At 41.8% G+C, this 21604-nt stretch overlaps 1 protein-coding gene and 1 long non-coding RNA gene across 3 annotated transcripts in view; one reads left to right on the top strand and one right to left on the bottom strand.

Annotated features, from left to right (window-relative positions):
- LOC142391653 (inactive dipeptidyl peptidase 10-like) overlaps positions 1 to 21604 on the top strand; it is a 109840-nt gene that overhangs the window by 74786 nt on the left and 13450 nt on the right. For both annotated transcript variants that reach the window (XM_075477579.1, XM_075477580.1), the window contains exons 6-17: positions 1638 to 1690; positions 1784 to 1865; positions 3247 to 3367; positions 4466 to 4620; positions 5647 to 5744; positions 5843 to 5966; positions 8764 to 8802; positions 9900 to 10007; positions 12144 to 12235; positions 16806 to 16853; positions 16974 to 17092; positions 20057 to 20104. In XM_075477579.1, the coding sequence (XP_075333694.1) occupies positions 1638 to 1690; positions 1784 to 1865; positions 3247 to 3367; positions 4466 to 4620; positions 5647 to 5744; positions 5843 to 5966; positions 8764 to 8802; positions 9900 to 10007; positions 12144 to 12235; positions 16806 to 16853; positions 16974 to 17092; positions 20057 to 20104 (1087 nt within the window). The remainder of the gene's footprint in view (positions 1 to 1637; positions 1691 to 1783; positions 1866 to 3246; positions 3368 to 4465; positions 4621 to 5646; positions 5745 to 5842; positions 5967 to 8763; positions 8803 to 9899; positions 10008 to 12143; positions 12236 to 16805; positions 16854 to 16973; positions 17093 to 20056; positions 20105 to 21604) is intronic.
- On the bottom strand, positions 14704 to 15168 carry LOC142391654 (uncharacterized). The gene is made up of 3 exons (XR_012770595.1): positions 15091 to 15168; positions 14890 to 15004; positions 14704 to 14801 (listed from the first exon to the last, which is right to left on the bottom strand). It is a non-coding gene; the product is annotated as an uncharacterized LOC142391654 (long non-coding RNA).

The following is a 21604-nucleotide window of genomic DNA, read 5'->3' as shown; positions in this document are numbered from 1 at the left end:
GCACGCACAAACGCACTCACATCCACAAGGTCTCAGCCTTTACCGTCAGGTTTGTCATGTCTGCGGTTGTGTGCATGCTTCTTTCTTCCCTGACAACTGATTTTCTGCTTTCAGTCGCTAAAAAGCAAGACAATTGGAACTGAATTGATGCTTTGGTACATTTGGAATCTGAGGAGGAGGGACTGAGCTTGCACCACTGATGGGGAAACATGAACACTTACACTTTGTGCAAACATTCCTTTCTTTCTCCTCAAAAATTATCTTGCATTGAGTTTTAGATTTGTTCACAAAGTCACGGATCCTGGTACACGTTTTAAAAAACACCACGGCGGCTAATAAATGTCCAAAGGTTTGACCTAATCATTTTCAGGACAAAAGATTTTTTGATTTTAGGGACTCCGAGTGGGATTGATGTTAAAAACATGACTTTATACCTTAAACCATCTATGTATGCAGAAAAAATGTGTTTCTTCTGGGTTTTTTTTTTTTTTTTTTTTTTTTTAAAAACACCTTTGATACCACTTCTTTGGCAATTTGAGTGGTTGCTATAGCAATGGAACATCCCAGCAGAATACAATTAACATCACATACTGAGACTTTTAGTTGCTCCCAGTTGACTTTGGTTCAGTCACTGTTCTGCCACATGTGAAGGGAAATTATTACAACAGTTGAGTGAGGACAACAAGCCGAAGCCAAAATTTTCTATAAATAGTCGATATATTTATATGAATATGTGTCTAGATGTGTATAGAATGATATTTTTATATATAATATTGTCAGACGGTGGGACTTAAGGAGTTTTCCAACTATTAAGTCACAATTGGAGGTAAAGAATTAAGGAGAAGAAATAAAGGTAAAAGTCGTTTTGAACTGTAAATCCTGTAGTTTTGGTTCTTCACACAACTTCAAAGTGCCGTAAGCTCAGAAAACAAGGCAAATTACATTGTAGTTATTCAAGTTAGCTTTGATGTGGATAGTAGTTAACTGTCCATGGAAACGTAGCGTAGTAGAACATTCATTTATAACAAGGCCTGCTGGAGGACCAAGGGGAACCTAGGCTGGCAGAAAAGATTTACACAGAGATGTGACCAACTTTTGGTGACAAAAATATTCCATGGGCCATAATACCAAAGCTTTAAGCCAAACTGGATGGCACATCAGTTGATCGCCGATGCTGGAGGTCAGTTTCAGTCTTTCCTGTGAGGTTTAATCCATCAAATACAGCGTTTCCATGTGTGCAGGTAAGATTTGGTCCTCCTGTGCTACTAGAAAGGTGCGCTCCACTATATCTAGTTGCCAAGATGATGCCAACATGACGCAAACAGCAGTCATGTTGCATTATGGGAAACGCAGGAATAGCTTGAGGCCTGCCTGTAAGTGGGTAAAAGTGTTCAATTTTGTGAGTTCTGCTTCTTGCGAGTTCTCCTCAGTTTGTGGAAGTTCAATACAAGTGGGTGTAGTGTTGTTATCGATGTCTGAAATGTTTTATTTATGAGTTATTTCGTCTTGTGGCCTGAACTGGTTGTAGAAGCTGACTTTTAGCTGCTTTGATGCCTCTTGTTTTCTTTAACGTTGCCACACGGTATCAGTAATGGATCAATGTTTGCTTTATATGATGGGCTGAACTCTCTTTGCAGGTTTACAGATATTCATACACGGCCTCTTACATCGTCTACGACATCTACACGAGGTGAGCCAAGCTGAGCTTTTTCCATCGTTGCATTCACCTGGGTGGCGTTCAGAAACAGATGGTGGCTGATATATATGTGTGTGTGCTTGTCAGGGAAGTGTGGGAGCTCAACCCTCCAGAGGTTCAGAACGCCGTGCTCCAACATGCAGCCTGGGGAAGACAAGGACAGCAGCTGGTAGGGCTGATCCTTTCTCTCATTTTCTTTTTCTCACCTCACTTCCTTTTATACATCCACGCAGCCTTGTCGGTCCAGAGGGATCTGCTCCAATGATGTGTTTCTCTCTGATACAATGCACCCTCTGTTTACATTCATACTTTGCACCGTCTCCCTGTTTTTATGTTTGCTGCCTCTTCATTTCCCCTTCATATTACAAGGCTGGTTCTTCCGATGAATAAATCGAGCCAAGAAAGTTTAGGTGATTTAACGGCTCCTTCCATTGATAATGCCGAGAAAACATCTGAATATGCGTTTTCCTGCTGCCTCCGATCACTTACTGGGTAATTGATTGTAAAATTGTTGACATTGTTAATGGCTCAGGTGCGAATATTTGAATATTCAGCAATTTTATACGAAATTGCGTGCATCTATAACAGCAATGAAAAGGGAATTGTAACAACTCCATCAGTGTAAAAACTTAAAGAGTAAAACTCGATATCGGTGTGATAATGATAAAATGGAATGGAATTCAAGATCTACAGAAGGAGGATGCTGCGTTCTGGGGGTTAGATGTGCAGTAAGAATGGAAGAATAAAAGAGGATGGAGGCAAAGATATGTGTTCAGTTTTCATCCCGTGATGGATCTGCGACGGGAAGTGAACTAAATAAGATGCAAAATACAGAAATGGAGGCTGAAAGTTGGAAGGGATCTTTAAGGTCCTGCTCGCGCGTCCTGGGTGATTCGATCAGAAGTGGACGATTCTAAATGCATGTGTGAGCGCGCTTAGGACGTATAATAAAGGATCTGATCACATTCAGAGTTTGGTCCGCGGCGTATTTACCCACCTTTGTTAAGCAGTCTGAACACAAATGTGTCCGGATCCTTTAAACAGATCTTTTCCCAAAACTTGTTTACCGATGACTCGTGTATACAAAAGGCAAAAGAGTGATGGTTGCTTTCTTGCAGTGCACACTTCTGTAGGCGTGTCTTAAGTGAGGTGTCTGCTAAAAGGTTGGCTTCTTTGAAAAGATGCAATAATGGTCTTCAGGAATATGTTGAGGAAACATTTTTTGATGTGCAAATCATTTTCAGCGGATTACGGGTAGCCTTTAGGTGAGCTGCAGGTATGAGCACGCGTACCGTCCACTTCACCAGTAACCTGGTGGAAACAAATGACTGCAGGACAAAAGGAATTCTCCGGGGCTGAGGATATTGCTGAAAAGGCAGCACATGTTTGCTTTGGCAAATGCAAATATTAAAAACACAGATGGAAGCCGGAATGCAAATACCGAACGGTGAACTGAACCAGTAGGTTTGCTGTGAAAAATCATAGCTCTCAGAGGGACAAACGAAAGTAAATTTGCATCCATCTGCTTCCGTCCCCTTCTTTCTTTTGAGATCTACATCTTTGAGAACAACATCTACTACCAGTCAGATGTGAGGAGCAACTCTCTGAGAATCACCTCCTCGGGGATGGAAGGAGTCATCTTCAACGGGCTCGCCGACTGGTTGTATGAAGGTGTGTGATGAGCTAGTCTGATCCGCTTCCCTTTCCAGGTATTTGGTCTTTTAACCCTCGTACCTGATTTAAAACACAACTTAATTTCTGAAAAGGGACATTTTTGTCCCCTTCTAAAACGATTAATATTTAATTTTTTGAAAATAATTGAAAACTTGGTAGTTATGATTAGAACTGAAGTGGAATAAAAGATTTATGAAAGAAAAAAAAGTGGAAAAAAATATTAATATATGATGTATTTAGGTCATTTTAAAAAGGGGACAAAAATGTTCCTTTTCAGAAATTAAGGACTTTTTTTTCTACACAATGAAAAATTGCAATGGATATGATGTGTGTTTGAAATTCGAAAAAATAGTCAAAAATGCACAACTGGACCAAATGCGATGAGTATCACTAATTCCAGTGTGAAATTAGAGGAGAAAGTACACCCCAAGTGGACAAAAATGTCCCCTATCAGGGATTAGGGTTAAATAAGCAGAGCCATGACACCGTCTCTAAAGCTATAGGTGGGATGGAAGTGTGGAAACGCACACAGCCGGGAAAAAAAAAGCTGTTTGATCGGGAAGATCTTTGCCGTTCACTCAGATTCCAGAAGATGAGCAAAGAAACGAGCGATCTTTGACGGAGGATGCTCAGTTTTTCAAAGATTTGTCTGTGGCATTAAGAATGCGGCAGGACAGACTAGACAAACTCACCAGACTGGCAATGAAAAGTCAACAACAAGCCTGCACGACCCATTAAGTCGCTGCGTAAACAAAAGTTTGCACAGAATGGAGCGCAAACACAGTCTGACAGAGAGGAGGGACGATACATTTCTCAGAGATTTACGCAGAGATGTGTATTTTGACTTTTCTGATTTGCTTTAGCCTCACGTTGTTGCCATTTGGCTGGCATTCCTACTGAGATTTGGCATAATATTTAGACACCTGTAGTGGCAGATTTCAGGAAAAAGAGAAAAAACAACAAGTACCCATCAAAGGAAAACCAGCACATTCTAAGCAGCTTGATTCAGATAAAGAGCACTATCAAGTCGCAGAAAAAGGGGATAAGTGAAGTGTTCGGGTCAGGAAATGGTTCACTGGTCTTTTGTCTCATCAGAGGAGATCCTGCACTCGCACCTGGCTCATTGGTGGTCACCTGACGGAGAGCGATTGGCCTTCCTCACCATCAACGACACCCTGGTGCCCAACATGGCTCTGCCCCAGTTCACCGGCAGCACCTACCCCCGAGGAGTACAGTACCCATATCCCATGGTAAGGCTGCCACGTGGGAATGTACTCTTTCCAGTTTATACTCCCTGGCCAAAAACAAAAAAAGTCCCACAAATAATATGACTGATATTTTGTTGGACCACCTTCAGCTCTTTTTAAATGGCACAAATTCGCCCCCACGTGGTTTCGTTACGTTAACGCAACGTCAAAAATGTGAAGTTTCATCCAGGGTTGCGTTTATTTTCGGCCAAGATCTTCGACTGATGGCGGGAGAGTCGGGCCGGCACATCCCAAAGCTTCTCAGTGGAGTTGGAAATGTTCCCTGAATCGCTCTTTCGCAGTTTGAGGCCAGTTACTCCCGGCATTGTCATCCTGGAATATGCCCGCGCCATCGGGATTAGAAAGATAAACCTCGAAGGAAAAACCTGGTAATTCGGTATCTTAAAGATAGTCAACTGACCAATTTTTGTTTTGGGTGCTCAGGTTTCCTGAACTTAAGGCTACACGGCAGTTTAGTCCCTTAAATCCTGAGTTCTCATCACACTGTGTGTGGAAATGCTCTTACTTTCACTATCTAACTATTCACTATTATTGAATTGTCAGTCTTCAAGCCTCCCAGTTTGGCATTTGCTTCGACGACACCGAGAAATGTGAACTTTTGTGTTGGCCTTCACGGACACCGATTTCTGTGCCAGGAAGTCCAACAGCAAAACAAACTGTTGGCCTGAACATCGAGGCAAACTGAACTAAACTCTCATGTTGCGTTTTCTGGTGAAAAACATATAATTAGCTGACGTTCGCATTGAATTGCCGGGTAGATGTGCAGTGTACAAAATGCAAACTTTTCTAGATCTTTTTTCCCCACTTATAAACAAAGGTTGCGTGTCCTTTAGTCCAATTTTCTTTAAATGTCCACAGAATTCTTTGCACGTCGTGACAAATATTGCTGTTAAAAAAAAACACTTAAAAAGGCCCCGAAGACAATTTATGTAATAATTCAATGAAACTGTCATTTCCTTTTTGTAATTAAAGCTCTCCCATGAATCCCATTTGTATCCGTCCCTTCAGGCTGGTCAGAAAAACCCTGCAGTCAAGCTGTCAGTTGTCAACCTGTTCGGTGCGACACACACTCAGGAGCTGCAGCTTCCAGAACAGCTCAGGCTCAGGTGATCTCACACACACACACACTCTAACATATCCTTATGGTACAGGAATACAAAGGCACACAATCCTCAATCTGACTCTCCCATTTGGTCATCTGCAGGGATTTCTACGTAACCATGGTGAAGTGGATCAGTATCACACACCTCGCAGTGCGGTGGCTCAACAGGCCCCAGAATGCTTCGCTGCTGACAGTGTGCGACACCACCATAGGAGTCTGTCTCAAGGTGGGTGCTGCAGGATTACTCAGATGTTGTTTACAACGGCTTCCTTCTCGATTTACACACAGTTGGAGACACTGAGGAAAGAGGTTAAATTGACACATGCATGTTTCCATTGCTGCCCAATTATTCACATATCCAGGGGCAGTTGGCTTTTATTTGAGTTGTTTTTAGCGGCCGCCAGTGAGATTGGGCGAAATCCACAAAGCTGAATTTCAGTGAACTGGGGTAGAAGAATTAGATCGTGGGCAAAAACAAAACAAAAAAAAAAAAACAGGAGCCCCGTTAGATTTCGGGGCAGATTCGGATAACTGTTTTTTAAAAACTGGAAGATGGGAGATTGAATTTGGAGGAGGACTCCCCCGACATGTGTCTCAGCGATCTTTGGCTTCGTGTCTGTTGTTCTTTTACTCTGGTTAGTTTTACATTAATCATTCGGAGTGTCATTAAGGAAATGAATGGGAAACAAAGGGAGAGCAATCAAAGAATAAATACAGTAAGTGGGGAAATATAAAAAGGATAATGTGTATATTTCTGTATAATATTTCTGTATAGTTACAAAAAATGTGAAAAATACAATACTGTGCTAAAGTCTTGATCCACCCTTTTATTTCTTTACCTTTTCCTTCTAAACAGGCTTTCTCATAATTGCTTAAAATGGTCTTGAGCAATAGTTTACCAGGCTATCTGATGGTCTTGAAAGCTTTTTCTTTGCACATCGGCTGCCTCCCCACTCATTTTCAATTTGTTTCTTCTACCGGAGCGTTTTCAGAGTAATATCTTTGGTTGTTTGTCAAGCCATTTTAAAACACACTGACCCATCAATCATCCAAGCACATTAAAATGCACCCGACTCTGAACAGCCTTCTGGAGAGGCCGTATTTGTTCCCAATTTTCAGCTGCATGCATCAAAAATATCAAACATATAATATTTTTTAACAAACAAGCTGATTCCCAAAGAGCTATTAGCTAAAAGTATGATGTACAGTGTGTCCTTGAATAATTCAGAAACTGCACAAGTGGAGGACAAAAGAAGCACAGAAGGCCTAAAAATACGGAGCAAATTTCAGGGTCTTCGTGTTTGTCCGTTCGATTGAAAATGTTTTAAAACTGAAAGTCCAGTTTTGAACCTGAATTTTGAAGTTAATAAATTCTATTGAAAATAGAGAGAAGTGCAGCGAAAGTTATTTTGTTTTTTTTCGAATATATATTTTCCAATTTCAAATTTTCACTTTTGTACAATTTTTCGATTCCCTTTATTTCGGTTTCAAACTCTTCTGGCTTTAGGGGCGGAGCTTCAAAACGGGGGCGGGGAGTTAGCTGAAGGGATCCCACGTTGCCTTCAGGAAACGTAGGGGCTGCAACAACTTATTTGACACCTCTTATACACGGGGTTAACGTGACTTTTAGCTTACATAACATGCGCCGCTAGGGCTACACGGTGGTGTGGTGGTTAGCACCGTCGCCTCACAGCAAGAAGGTTCCAGGTTCAACACCCAGCTGGGGCCTTTCTGTGTGGAGTTTGCATGTTCTCCCCGTGTATGCGTGGGTTCTCTCCGGGTACTCCGGCTTCCTCCCACTGTCCAAAAAATCATGCATGTTAGGTTGATTGGCATCTCTAAATTGTCCTTAGGAGTGAGTGTGAGCGTGCATGGTTGTTTGTCTCGTATGTCTCTATGTGGCCCTGCGATGGACTGGCGGCCTGTCCAGGGTGTACCCCGCCTCTCACCCATTGACTGCTGGGATAGGCTCCAGCCCGCCCGCGACCCGAACGACAGATTCAGCGGTATAGATAATGGATGGATGGAACATGCGCCGCTGACTAGGTTCGGTTATTTAAGCCATTTGGATCCACCCTCGACTCAAATACAAAGCAAGAGTGATAAAATGTGCCAAAACGATCAGTCTTCTCAGCCACACTTCAAGAGTAAATACCCACAAAGTATACTACTGTTGTAGACATCAGCTATGTGCGTTTCCCTGGTGATAAAAAGAATAGACTGATGGTTTTATTTTGCCACAGACAATATTCATGAATAAAAGAGTTTAATAAGGGAGAAGGGGTTCACTTTAAGTTTTATTGCCAAATGCTTAGTAGTTTCCAGAGCATTTAAAGTTCTTCATTGGGAGGCTGAAACAGCTCGAGAGGAGCAGCTCCCTCAGTGTGTGCATACTTTACCTGGTAAAGTAAGTAAGTAAGTAAAGAAAGTAAGGGTGGCTCAAGACTTTTTGGAAACTGTGTTGTTCTTCGTGTATCCATTCAATATATTTGTATTTTTGATTTCATACGATGCATTAATTCATGTCATTACACTTTCCGAATTAATTTCCCTGTATCTTTTACCATGAATCAAGCCTTTTCATATGAAAAATGATCTTATTTAATTTCTCTCGATTGTTATTTGTTCTAATCGCTAATTCTCCTAATTGTTTTTTGGAGAGGCACGGTCGTACCTCGCATCTTCACCCTCCTGGTGTCAACTGACTGCACAAATTAAAGTTCAACGCTCGTACGTTCCGATTCATGGAGCGACCGGCATAGAATTCCTCGTCTTTGGAAGCATTCGTGCAAAATTGCAACCAAATTGTGATATTGATGCATATTTTTGTCTATAAATTACCAAGGAAGCACACAATCCCCCTTTACCTTACTACAATTCAACTTGTGCCTCATCAATCACTTACGCTGCTATAGTTATAGAACTTATAGACCTATTTTTTTTTCCTTTTTGCTTGTGTCTGAATAACATTTGTAAGACACGTAAGAATGCTAAAGGCTGGCTTTTCCTGCTCTCTCACTCAGAGACACGAGGACTCCTCAGAGACGTGGCTCTCCAGGCAGGTAAATCTGAACACGCGCATCTCTCAGCACGGTGCTCGACAGCCATGAGGTTTGCGAGATTAGCTAACATAAAACGACCTGCGCACGAGCTCATCCAGTCTGAAATAAAACAGTGGATGCTATAAGACAGTGACAAGTCTCAGCTTTACTTGCAGCAGGTTTACGTTAGAAAGGATAAAGCACCCACAAGGCAAAGGTTTTAAAGACAGCAGTGGGTGGCTTATGATTGAATTCCTTCCTGAATGTGTCTGATTTAAAGCAGTTCTGCTCATGTTTGGTTGCCGTTTATGGAAGCAAACCTTATAAAGTCATTTTAAATGCCTTATTTGTTGTTTTATATATGTTTTCATTTTATTTAGAGAGGAGATCAAGTGAAAGGATAGAAAAAGTGTTTTTTATATATACACATATACACACACAATATAAAATATACACACACAATCATCAGAGTGGAGCAGTGAGATGAATGATGAAGAAGACAGAATAGGACTCCTGGGAGTCTAGACGCTGATCAGCAGATTTAGGAGGTGGCTGAGACTTGAGATGGGGTGTCACGAAGAGGAGGAGGATTGTGTGAAGAACGACAGAACAAAGATGAGATTTACAGAACAGGGATCGGGCTGATTTGCTCAAACAAAAGCGGGCGAGAAGATCGTTGGACCAGAGTAGCGACACCAGAGCTAAGAATGAGGCGAGTTTGACAGCGTGGGAAAGCAGAAGTGATGAAGAGTAGGAGCAGGTACAAAACTCATCTTTTTTTTTTTAGCTCATCACTGAGCAGGCAGGTAAACATTGTGCACATTCGATCCCGCGCGCTAAGATTTAGGCAAATTCTGCGATAAATAGGCACATCAGTTGTCCTAAAGTTGCATCCAGATCAGCGGGAGAGCTGAGGGCTGAAATGTAGAAATGCGATGAGCCCACTCAAATGAAGCTGAGCCTCTGCACTATGATGAAAAATCCATTATTTTACTTCAGACAGAGGCACATGTGCCCACGTAGCTACTTACTGCTAGGACTGTGTGTTCCTCTGGTGCAGCAGAGAGCATTCATGCATAAAGTGTGTCACCTCTGAGTTGTACGTTTCTCACCCACAGAGGCAGGAGCCGCTGTTCTCCGAGGACAGGAGCAGGTTTTTCCTCACTCTGCCCATCAAACAGGGAGGTCAGGGAGATTTCCACCACATCACCATGTTCACCAAGAAGGTGACTGAAAACGGACTTTTCTCCACGCGTCTTCATGTCTGATTTGTGTCTTCCCACGGCAGAATATAGCCATCTAATAAGTCTCTGAGGCGCGGCAGGATTTATTTCTCCAAGGGAAGAGGGGTGATTTTATCATTGTGAGTGCCGAGCGGTGCTTTTAATCCCCTCCAGGAAGTCGCTGCCATTACCTGCTGCTTTCTAAGGAATCACCACTTCTACTGTAATTTGAATTTAAATCATGTCCATGTTTTGTCACCTAATTCTACTACTGCAGGTGTTTCTAGGCTCAGTTATCTTTAGATTCAATTCTTATTAGCATATGTTTTTTTGGTGCTATAACAAGTTGAAATGTTTTGTCCAATTACAAACCCACTGAGCCACGGCCGCCCCAATAATACCTTTTTTTTTTTTATTAAAATCAACGAAAGGAAATTATATTACGGCAGCATGAGATAACAAAATAAATGGAAAACCAAAACCAGCTGGCAAACATTTAGAAAGATGAAGCGAGGCAGAGAGAGTTGGTGGTAGAAATCCTCAGAGATCGCCCTGAATGGAGCGGGGTGTTGTTTTTGTGGCTTGGCAGCAATTTGCCTAATGATGACACACAGCATCACCAGGTAAGACAGGTGAGGTCTCAGTAGATAGCATGGAACATGCTGAGACGCGCATTCAGAGTGATGTATCCGGGATTACGCCATCTGTTGCCAACAAGCACTTCAATCCCTCCTCCTTCACTGTTACTTTTCTGTCTGCAGTGTGCGTCTGCCCGTATAGTCCTGAGCCGAGTAGAGAGGTGATCCCGAAGCCATGTCTTGGTAAAAACCAAACAAACAAAAGAAAAAAAAAAATGATATTGCCTTCCTGATATCTTTGCTGACGGTCAAGGGAAGAAATGACTGAAACTTCCTCCTCCTTTTTCTCGGTTTCATTCCTGCTCTGCATCCAAGAAGTCTCCTCTTCCACTAACCTGGGTTTGGGGTCTTCCACCAGACCGATACGGAAGCCTTTTCTCACACTTTTGATCCTCTGGAGTTTGTTTTCACCGAGTTTCTCCACTCCGTCGATCTGATTGTTTGAGGCTGGCTTGTGAAAGAAGATTCATAAAAAAAATCATCCAATTACCTGCCAAGTATTTTATTTATTTATTTTTAATTTTATTTTTAAACGCCTTACATTTTGCTGATGGTTAATCCAAAATACTACAGGTGGAGTACCGACTTCACTCCATTTTATTTCATTGCCCCTACAACCCCCACGGAAACCCTTAGTTCACAAACTGCAGGCATTTTTGGTTTTCCGGCTCCTCTCAAATGGAACCGGCTTCCAGTCTGGGTACGAAACACTGACAAGGCACCGAGCTTCAAACGTAACTTTTTGACAAAAGCTTTTATTCAGCTCACTGGACTTTTTGTGTAGTTTTTACACAAACCTTTACTCAACATTTTTTTCTATTAGTTGAATGATTATATTTAGGGGAAATTAGTACGACTGAAAAATACAAAATATAATTTTTCTTGGTGTCAAATATAGGAATTGTCTCACTCAGCTTCTGCGATCAAATGAAACGCATTTTAAAACTGTCGTTCGTGTTGAAGAACCTCCTGGATTCAGCATGGATTTGTCCGCGGTGCTGTTTGGATGGGACAGCACCCAGTGGCTAACTGTCTTCTGAAACTATTTAAAATGCCTTCATTTTTATTGGAGTTTTCCATGAACTTATCATCCAAATGAAGGCCCTTTAGACTGTAAATAAACCCCAAGACACTCTAGTTTAAACACTTTGTGGTTTTGTGTTCAACTTAACTGAAAACATTGCGATTCTTTACCGTTGTTTTTTTTTTTATTACTTACAGAAACAGGCTATATTATTAGTCCACTCTCTACTTTCTCTACTCTTATCCCCGTCACCATCTACGGTCCTTTTACGGCTATATTTCCACACAAAAATGAAAGGAAAACACCTTTCCTGGTTCAAACGATCGATCAAAGACGAACAGTAAAGCGCCCTCTGCTGTCAATAATCTGGAACAACAGTCTGCATTAATACAGTTAACCAATTAAAAAAAAAAAAGAAAAGAAAAAAAGACACCCATTGTCAGGAGACAGATGATAACTAAATGATCTTTCTTTCAGTTACGAAGTGACCAGGATGAAGTTCGCCACTTAACGTCGGGAGGCTGGGAGGTGACGAGAATCGTAGCTTACGATGAAAACAACCAGATCATGTAAGGGTCTGCTTCTCTGTTCACCACAAACACAAACAAAAAGAAAAATACTTGTAGAAAATAGTCCAGCCACCTCTCCTTTGATGTAAAAACACTTTCGAATAAGTCCAGCGTTTTGTTCGGTGGGACCACTTTAATGCCGCGAGTTGATTTTGTCACAGTATAAAAACAGTAAAGCATGTAGCAGTTCTGGGAAATGGTTTGCTCAATTCAAATCAGTCATACAAGAAACGCATGATAGATTTACGATCAAAGCTAACGTATAACTTGTTAAATGGCAGCTGTTCAGCTCTTTCTTGCGCTTAGTTTTGCTTGTATAGGGCTGCATGTGTTGATTCAAGACACCTTTGAAAAGATGAAAGATTCCATGAAGGCGAGGGAGCAGAAAGATACGATTCTTCAAATATTACGTCTTGAAAATTCAGCTGGAGGTGAATGCCAGAGGAGGAGAAATTCTTCTAATTGAAAATACATTATTAACTGATTCTCAAGGCTTAAACTTAAAGTGATACTCCGGAGTAGATTCAACCTGGGGTCATTTGAACCGTGACATCCAGCCAAGTAGCCCACCCGCAGTTTTTTCGATATTGGCTGAACATCAGCTGAGTTACTGAGTTATCCCGAATAGCTTCGTACAAGGGTTAATGGATCCTGGTCCGTATCTCCAAAATTACCACACTAAAATCACATGCCATGACACCAAACTTCTACAGTAGTACAAATATGGTCTGTACTCACCAAACGATGCATTTGGAAGTTTGAAAATAGTCCAGGGGCCCGTTGCACAAAAGTAAGATAAGGGATTAAGCGGGGATATGTTGGCTATCCTGGATCAACTTATCCGTGATGCGGTTGCACAAAAGTAGGATAAGGGAAGTGGGATATGTTCAGACGTAAGTTACCATGGAGATTTATTCTGTGAAGCTAGCCTGCTCCAGACCAGGCTAAGTTCCAGGATCTATTTAATCTCATTCTGCGGTCGCCACAATTGGAAACCAATATTTATTCCACTGCCTAGAACCTATTGTTAAAACATTTAACTATACCCACAATCATTATTGAAACATTTGTGATCATTTATTTAAATCATTTTAGATAACTGATGATTTTAGATGAACCACTAGATAATTTAGTTTCCCACAGACTACACATAAAGTACATCACCATATAAATACACATTAGAGAGTACCATGAGGTTCCTTTATTGAACAAGGATGAATCAAAGCAAGTAAACCATCAGCTCCTTTCAAAACTGAAGTCACACAGTGCTCTACAAGACAAAAAGCACAGAATCAAAGCATGCAGTTTGAGACAAACTGTTTGTAAAAATGGCTGGCACGTATAAGATACATAAAGCTATACAAATAAAATTGCCTTGCCTATACAGCACAAAAACCTAACAAAAATTCCTCTGCCATTGCAGGCCCAACTTAAATCAACATGCATATTAATTAAAATAATTTAACACATATTGGTCTCTGACCAGACGACCACAGTCGTCATCCGGGAAGATGGCAGGATTGTCCCAGTCTGTGAGAGCTGGCACTCTGGGGGCCCTCTCCTTTCTCAGGCAGGCCACATTCTGGAGGCCCTGTCTGGGCTGACTCTCAGGTGGTTCAGACACTGAAAGCGTGCCTTCAGTAGGCCAAATGTCATTTCGATCCGGGCCCTTGTTCTGGCATGGGCATGGTTGTATGCCAGTTGTGCCTCCAGAGGGTCTGCAAATGGAGTGAGCAGAAAAGGCTGGCAGGCATACCCTCTGTCACCCAGCAATACACCCAGGAATTCACCTGTGAATACAAAATGTTACCATCACAACCTCATAAGTAGTGACATTCTTAAAGGCGGGGTAGGGGATCTTTTTCTGGAACATTTTTTTACATATTGCTTGAAATACTCTTCACACCCCCATTGCAACCAATTAATTAAAAGTTTTGACACAAATATGAAAAGTTTTAGTGGCCTCTAGAACGTACAATCTAGGAAAAACAGTATCCAATCATTGTGAACGGACCGTTCACAATGATTGGATACTGATGCCGTCTATCAAACTGCAATCTGCTCCTCCCTCCCCCTCCCCCCCTTCCCCCTCCTTCCCCCTGTGCGTGTACCCTGCTCCGTGAACGAAGCTTGGCAGGAAGCTAAACAAGAGCCAGCTTGGCTAGCACCTAGCATTATTAAACGTATAGTTATCATATACTAAATACTAAATACTAAATACGGCAACGATCGATGCTTGCTGTCAGAACAGCGCTCATGCACCTTCGTGCTCGTGCGCGTTCATGTACTCTAGAGGCGTGCCTTCGGGGGAAAAGTGAAGAAAAGGGTTGGGACTTTTTACCTGTGTATTTTCAAAATGCAGCTTCGCTGGACTCAAAATCCAGGATCTCCTACCCTACCTTTAACACAGCCATGATGTTAAAAGTGGTTATCAATAGAGGTTCTGTGGCTCACCTTGTGATTGGCGCCGATAGATCTCTGAGTTCCGAAACACTCGGGAGTCGTGGACCGAGCCGGGCCACTTTGCCACAACATTACTGATCAAATAGTCAGCATTGCAGACCATCTGAAATGATAAGATGTTAAACCAATTAATGCACATCACAGGCAATGTACAGTGTTCATTAATTTACTTTATCAAAAGTCATGTTCACCTGTACATTGATGCTGTGGAAGTTTTTCCTCTTCACAAAATCCCCTCATGGCCACCTGAGGGGGATTTTATTTTGATGTGTGTGCAGTCCACTGCACCAATGACATTGGGGAAACCTGTAATACAATGCAATGAGTATCTTACTCTGAATGCTGCTGAACATTGTAATTGTAACTGTAATTTAAAAAAAAAAAAATCTTACCTGCAATCCTATAGAACTCCTCCTTGATGTCACAGAGTCTTCTATGCCCAGGGAAGGAGATGAAGATGCTTGCAAGTCCTTTAATTGCGTTTTTTTCACTGCTAAAACAGTACAGGCAGTGTGTGGGCAGGCACATTCTTAATAAAAAGTTACTGCCATGTCCATTTTGGTTGCTTGCTTGCGCTTGACTCAGAGCGCGGATCTCGAAAACACATGAGAAGCTATACAGAATCATACGCGGCGGACAGCACAGTTTTATGCCAATTACGCACACAGGCTCCACACCTCCACACGCATCGCGTCTGCAATCATAACTCATCAGGGGAAATCACATTTTGCCAATATTTTAGAGACCCCTCAACATTTCCCAAATCATGTTTTCGAGGGGGTCTCGTGTCAGTTTCAGGGGTCTCGGATCCCCCGAGTCCCCCGTAGTTCGAACACTGCCTAATTGTGATAGTTTCAGTGGAGTGGTGAGTGTGATTTGTGTACTACTTACGCATTCAGGCGGTCAGCAATGGTTTGCCACGCTTGCTCCCTTTGTTTTTTAACTGTGGCAGTATTTCCTTTTTGTTTTATTTTCTCCGTCACCTCTTCATATGCTTCCATTAATAATTATTGCTCCGCTGGGGAGGAATACGCCGCCCTTGTTGCCATGGTGAATCAGTGAATCTATGATCGATTGTGGGGTCTATTAAAGAAAGCCGTGTGCAGCACTTATCCAGGATCGCTTTCACCTGGCTTAATGAATCCGTGTCTGCGCATCCTGGATTGGCCTTTGTGCAACCAACTAAGCCTGGGCGCCCATGTTTTGGATTCCTTGAACCTGGCTAAGTAACTCATCCTGGATGTCTAAATCCTACTTTTGTGCAACGGGCCCCAGGAGTTTATTATTATCAACACAAGCCTAATAGCTTCTCTGCTGCTAAAGCCGCGTCGACGTCACTTCCTTGATCTGGGAGCTTCAAAGTAAGATGAGGGTTGATCTACTACTGTAGACAACAAAGCAAGGCTGCTCAATTTCTCCATTGATAAAATAATTTCACAACTCTACAACATAAAAATTCATAAAAAAACATGTAGAATATAGCATATACTTTGTTGTCTACAGTAGTAGATCAACCCTCATCTTATTTTGAAGCTCCCAGCTCCCAGAAGTGACGTCGACGCAGCTTTAGCAGCAGAGAAGCTATCAGGCTTGTGTTGACAATAATAAACTCCTGGACTATTTTCAAACTTCCAAATGCATCGCTTTGTGAGTACAGACCATATTTGTACTACTGTAGAAGTTTGGTGTCATGGCATGTGATTTTAGTGTGGTAATTTTTGAGATACGGACCAGGATCCATTAACCCTTGTACGAAGCTATTCGGGATAACTCAGTAACTCAGCTGATGTTCAGCCAATATCGAAAAAACTGCGGGTGGGCTACTTGGCTGGATATCACGGTTCAAATGACCCCAGGTTGAATCTACTCCGGAGTATCACTTTAAATGCTTTGTGGTTACTGCAAATGATCAAAAAGATTTTTTTTTTTTTAAATACAGAGACTATGACTACAGTTGATTGCAGTTCCGCTCTGTTCTGTTGGAGCACAGCTGCATAAATCTACATTTATTGTTGGCAGCCACAGAAACGCAGTGATGAGTGCAGACAGATGTACAATGGCTGCACGACCTTGTCCTACTTTAGCTACTCTGCTTTCCCTCCCACAGATACTTTCTGAGCTCGGAGGATGCTGCACAACAAAGACATTTATACAGGTGAAACGCACTGGCACACGCTCAGTTCATCACTCTCCCGCTCTGTGTGCGAGAGGCCCATCTGGGTTTTCGTGCTCAGTTTACGTTTATTCTTACGTTGTTTTTTTTTCCCCCCCACAGAGTGTCGACCCTCGGGATGTTTCCACGGCGATGTCTCACCTGCGGCCTGAAGGAGGATTGTACTTTCTTCGATGCAGACATCAGTCCTGATGTGCAGCACGCCATTCTGCGCTGTCAAGGTCAGCCTGCGAACACGCCAGCTTAGACCCAGTTTCTTGGCCGTACCGCTTTTTTGCTTTTTTTTTTTTCGGAGGATCAATGAGTAATGGTCATCGAGCCATACAGACGCCCCAACTGAAGGGCTAGATGACCACTACTTCTTGATCCAAAAATAATAGGGGCACCTCAGACGTGTAAACCAGAGGTGTGGAGCCAAAGAGAGATTTGGGATTGATCTTTTTAAGTAAGACAAAAGATTTAGGAGAGAGCGAACCATCATGATCTCTGAGCCATCAATCAAAACAAGTGCTTACCTGAAAAATAAATCCCCGCTGATATGATGAACTCCAAGAATCCTGCTGCTCTACGTTTGTGTAGGCAGGAGTCCCGTCTTTACAGGTGTAACAAATACATTTGAATGTTACTGAAATAAATAACCCGGTTCTGATTTAAAGAAGCCTCAGCAGTCCTTAGCTGCTCCATCTCATCAGCAGTGACAAGAAATACTTAACAAGTCCTCCTCTTTAACTGTAGTCATGCCGTCACTTTGCTGATGGGTAGGATGAGATGTGCAGAGCGGACTGGTGGGATTGGGCCCTGCTGAAGTCCAGTGATTCAATGTTGAGGGAAAATTTCCTGCTCTGATATAATCCACTGGGCACTGGAATAGGTTAAAATGTGAGTTTTAATGATTTGAAACAGTGATATCCCCTCTAGTTGTGAATAAATCCAACGAGTTATTAAACAGTATTGATAACAAATTTGGCACAAAGGTCCACCACTGTGCCAAAATTTTAATGAATCCCAGAGAGCAGGGAGGGTAATTTAGCTATGCTGGTCCAGAAATGATTTAAATGTAGTTCTGCGGGCTCCTTTAAACCAAACTGACATCTCCTAATGTCCCGAGCCTCTGGGCAAAAAGCACTTTTAACCGCGTTCAGCAAGTGAGACCAGAAGATCGTGTTGATGTGAACAAAGCGGCGCGCTTATTATTACTGTACGCCGTTGTCGTTTGCTCACCAGAGAAGTTTGTGCGTAGTTCGAAGGACATCGTCAGTGAGAACTTTGCTGCTGCAATAAGGTGGGAAGAGGCGGAGAAGAGAAATATTTCCCTTATCTATCCCCAGACCCGTACTGCACTGGGGAGAAAAAAAAATAAATGTATTTAAACAGGCCGCTCCCTCTGCTTGCAATTATTTCCTAGTTTGGCCTGCAGTTACAGTTGTGATTAAATAATTTGAGGTCTTTGGGTTTTTCTTTTTTTAAATAAGCTTTTCATGTTTAAACTTTTAGTTTACTGTCCCTTTATACGATATCTACGTACGTGCATGTATGTGTCGTGTTACTTCTTCTGAACGGAGCAGCTGCCGAACTCAACCTGGACGATCTTGTAGAAGATCTCCTTTTTCCATCTCCTTGAATCAAATAAATCAAACTGCTCTAAGTGGATGAAATCAAATTCTCCACGATGCGAAGCAGCCAGTCAGAATGCTCTCTCACTGACAGGCTAGGTGCTGATTCAGTAGAGCAGCTATAACATTTTTGAGTTTGGAATGTGAACTGCTAAAACATTAAAACAGAGGAATGGAGCCGATGTGATGTAGGATGTATGACATCCGATTCTCTGAGGTGTTAATGACCGGTCAGAGGCTGTTACATTCTTTAGGGCATGTTTTAAGCCAGTTCAGCACATGATATTGTGTCTAAAAGAGGGACTGTACGTTCTCTCAAACCGTGCTCCATTTTTTTTTTAGTCATAAGTAGGGCTGGGCAACGATTAAAACGTTTAATCTAATTAATCACATGATTTCCCTGAATAATCACAATTAATCGCATTTGTACGCAAAATCCAAAAATGAATTCAAAAGTAGTGTATAGCTTTTAGCATTTAGTTTTATTTTAAATTTACTGCCATATAAATGAAAGTGCCATAGCATTTGTTGTGCAAACACACTTTTAACATCAGCATCTTTCTGTAGTTTTTATGTAGAAGCCTCGCTCCACTGTCTGTTTCCTTGAATGACTTGCTGCTATCAGTTGTGTGTTTTGCCTTTAAGTGATATTTTAGACTGGAACTACTACGGTGAGAAGACAATTCAACTTGGCAGTGTTTACAGATGACTTTGGTTCTGTCGACTCCGCCGTCTGGAAGAACTTTAAAATGAAAATGGCCGAGTAAAAGTTCCGTACCCTTCTCCAGGTTTGGTGGATCCGCCGATTACTTTCTTTTCCGGTTCCACAGCAACAGACTTTTACAACAATAAAATAAATAAATAAAAATGCATTAATATATTTATCAGCGTTTTATAATTAACGAGTTAACGCGTTAACTCGCCCAGCCCTAGTAATAAGGAATCTCAAGAGGCAAACCCCAAGGCAGAGTGGAGTCAAGTGAAACAGAGTAAACGGAGGCGTAAACCGATGGATGAAAAAGGGGGCGGCCGTTATGAGTCTCTGTTATTTAGACCAAAGCCTGTCACAGACATGTCAAACTGAGAGAAGCTTGCATAAAAAAGGCTCAAAGGGAATAAAAGTAAAGCTTTGTTTTAATGCTAAATTTAGTTTGAACATCTTATGTAGTTTGATATGCGATAAAACACAAAGATAGAGGAAAGGAGGATGGAGTTTGGGACTTCATTCACCGCACGGCAAGCAGAGTTCTTAAAATAGTGACTTTGTGTTTCCTTCACTGAACCAATCATAATTAGGATGCTTATATTTCTGCAGAGAAATGTGTCCATTGACGGTTGGGCAACGTGCACCAGCTTCATAAGCTGCTTGCCGAGCAATGCTAATCATTAGTGGTTGGATATGATCGTAACAATGAAATGTTTTAGCCTTTTTATTTGTCTGTCTTAACGTCTTAAAAACTTTAAAGAAACTCAACCCCAAATGTTTTGAGATTTCCAATCTCAGAGCAGGATGGAACTGTATCAGCAGCGCGTTTCACATTCATTAAGCCATCTGCTTTGCCGCCGTTGCAGGTCCTGGAGTCCCTGCTGTGCTGCTGCTGAGTTTCGACAACGTGGACTGTGAGTAGTCTTTATTCAACTCAATACGAAACCATTTCAGACATTTCGGCGTGTGTGATGTTTGTGTGGCAGGGCAGATGCTCCTTTTCTCGTGGCCGCTCTGAAATGGTGAATAGTTTCCAGCAATTAAGCAGCATCATCTAATTTGTTGTAGAAACACGAGCAGCTGTTGGATTTGTTGCGGCGCCAGACTGCACCAATAGTTTGAATGTTTCAAGATGTTTAATGTTTTCTTTTTATATCGCTCTTTAAATGGGTTTGTTTAACAGCTAATAGTCAGTGTTGCTGTTCAGGTGAAGTGAAATGGAAGAAGAAAAAAAAAAAAAAGGAAAAGCACAGATTTGTATGCCCCTCACATGATTAATTAATATTCAGCTGCAGGGTAAGGCCGCAAAAAAAGCCAAGGTAACTGAGACGTGCGTCATTTCTAAAGGTGTGTACAGTACTGGATGTCTGTCTGAAGACTAGTGGTTACAAAAATAAAATAGATGTGCGTGCATTTGCTTTCTGTATCTTCTAGATAAAGAGCTGAATAATTTCTGCAAACTGTTGTCTATACTGCCTTTACTTTTACATGATCGCACAGTTCACCTTCACAGCTTCCCTGAGAGGCAGCAGAAATCTGTGAGACAAAATTATCACTTGGATTTATTTGTCATTTTGAAAGTATTTAAGGTCAGTCTGTCAAGATGAGGCAGGCCAGACTTAAATGTTGTGTGTGCAGCAAAGTAACATGACCAATTTACAGTAGAGTATAGTGTTGTAGTCAAAGATTATTCCTCACCTATTTGAAAATGAGTCATCTCTTATTAAGGGCCACACTGTATTTGAGCTGATAGCAAAGTAGGTTAGAGCAGAGATGCATTTCCACCAATTGTCCACAAGGGGCAACAATAAGTCAAATTTACATTTTACACTTTGATACAATCGTTCCTCACCCAGTTTCACCGGTTTTACGCTGAGACTTCTGGCGTAGAGCGCAAATAGAAGAAAGACAAAAACACTGATTTTTAACAAGTCTTTTGAAACTTCGAGTTCGACATTTGGTTGTCGCCATCTTGGTGCATGTGTAGCCAGAACTGATCATATTTGCGTAAGAGGGTGAAGATTGAAAGTGATATTTATTCCCTGATTGGGCAGTATCTTCGAGGACAAACACCTTTTTAATTATAAAGATTTTTTTGAGTAGCCACCAAATCAGTGATGAAGAAGAGTGAAACTAGCCAATGACAACACCCTGAGTTGAGGGTAAAACTTACCGAAGTTGGTGCTTTTTGAATGCGAGTGAATTGGAGCCAGAGGCTTTCATGGAACCAGCGTGGTACGGCATCTATACATACAATCTATCATTTCTGCTGGAATCAACGCAGTGCTGACTTATCAAACTTTAAGTGCTAATCAGTCTGATCTGTGACACATCAAAGATAATGCAGGTGAGATCAGGGACCCGCTCTCTAACTATTACACTCAAAAATGGTTCTGCCCCCACCAAACCTGCTC

Source organism: Odontesthes bonariensis, chromosome 11, assembly GCF_027942865.1.
Source record: "Odontesthes bonariensis isolate fOdoBon6 chromosome 11, fOdoBon6.hap1, whole genome shotgun sequence".
Taxonomy (NCBI): Eukaryota; Metazoa; Chordata; class Actinopteri; order Atheriniformes; family Atherinopsidae; genus Odontesthes; species Odontesthes bonariensis.
Note: the sequence above shows the minus strand (reverse complement) of the source record. Positions and strands in the feature narration are given on the sequence as shown.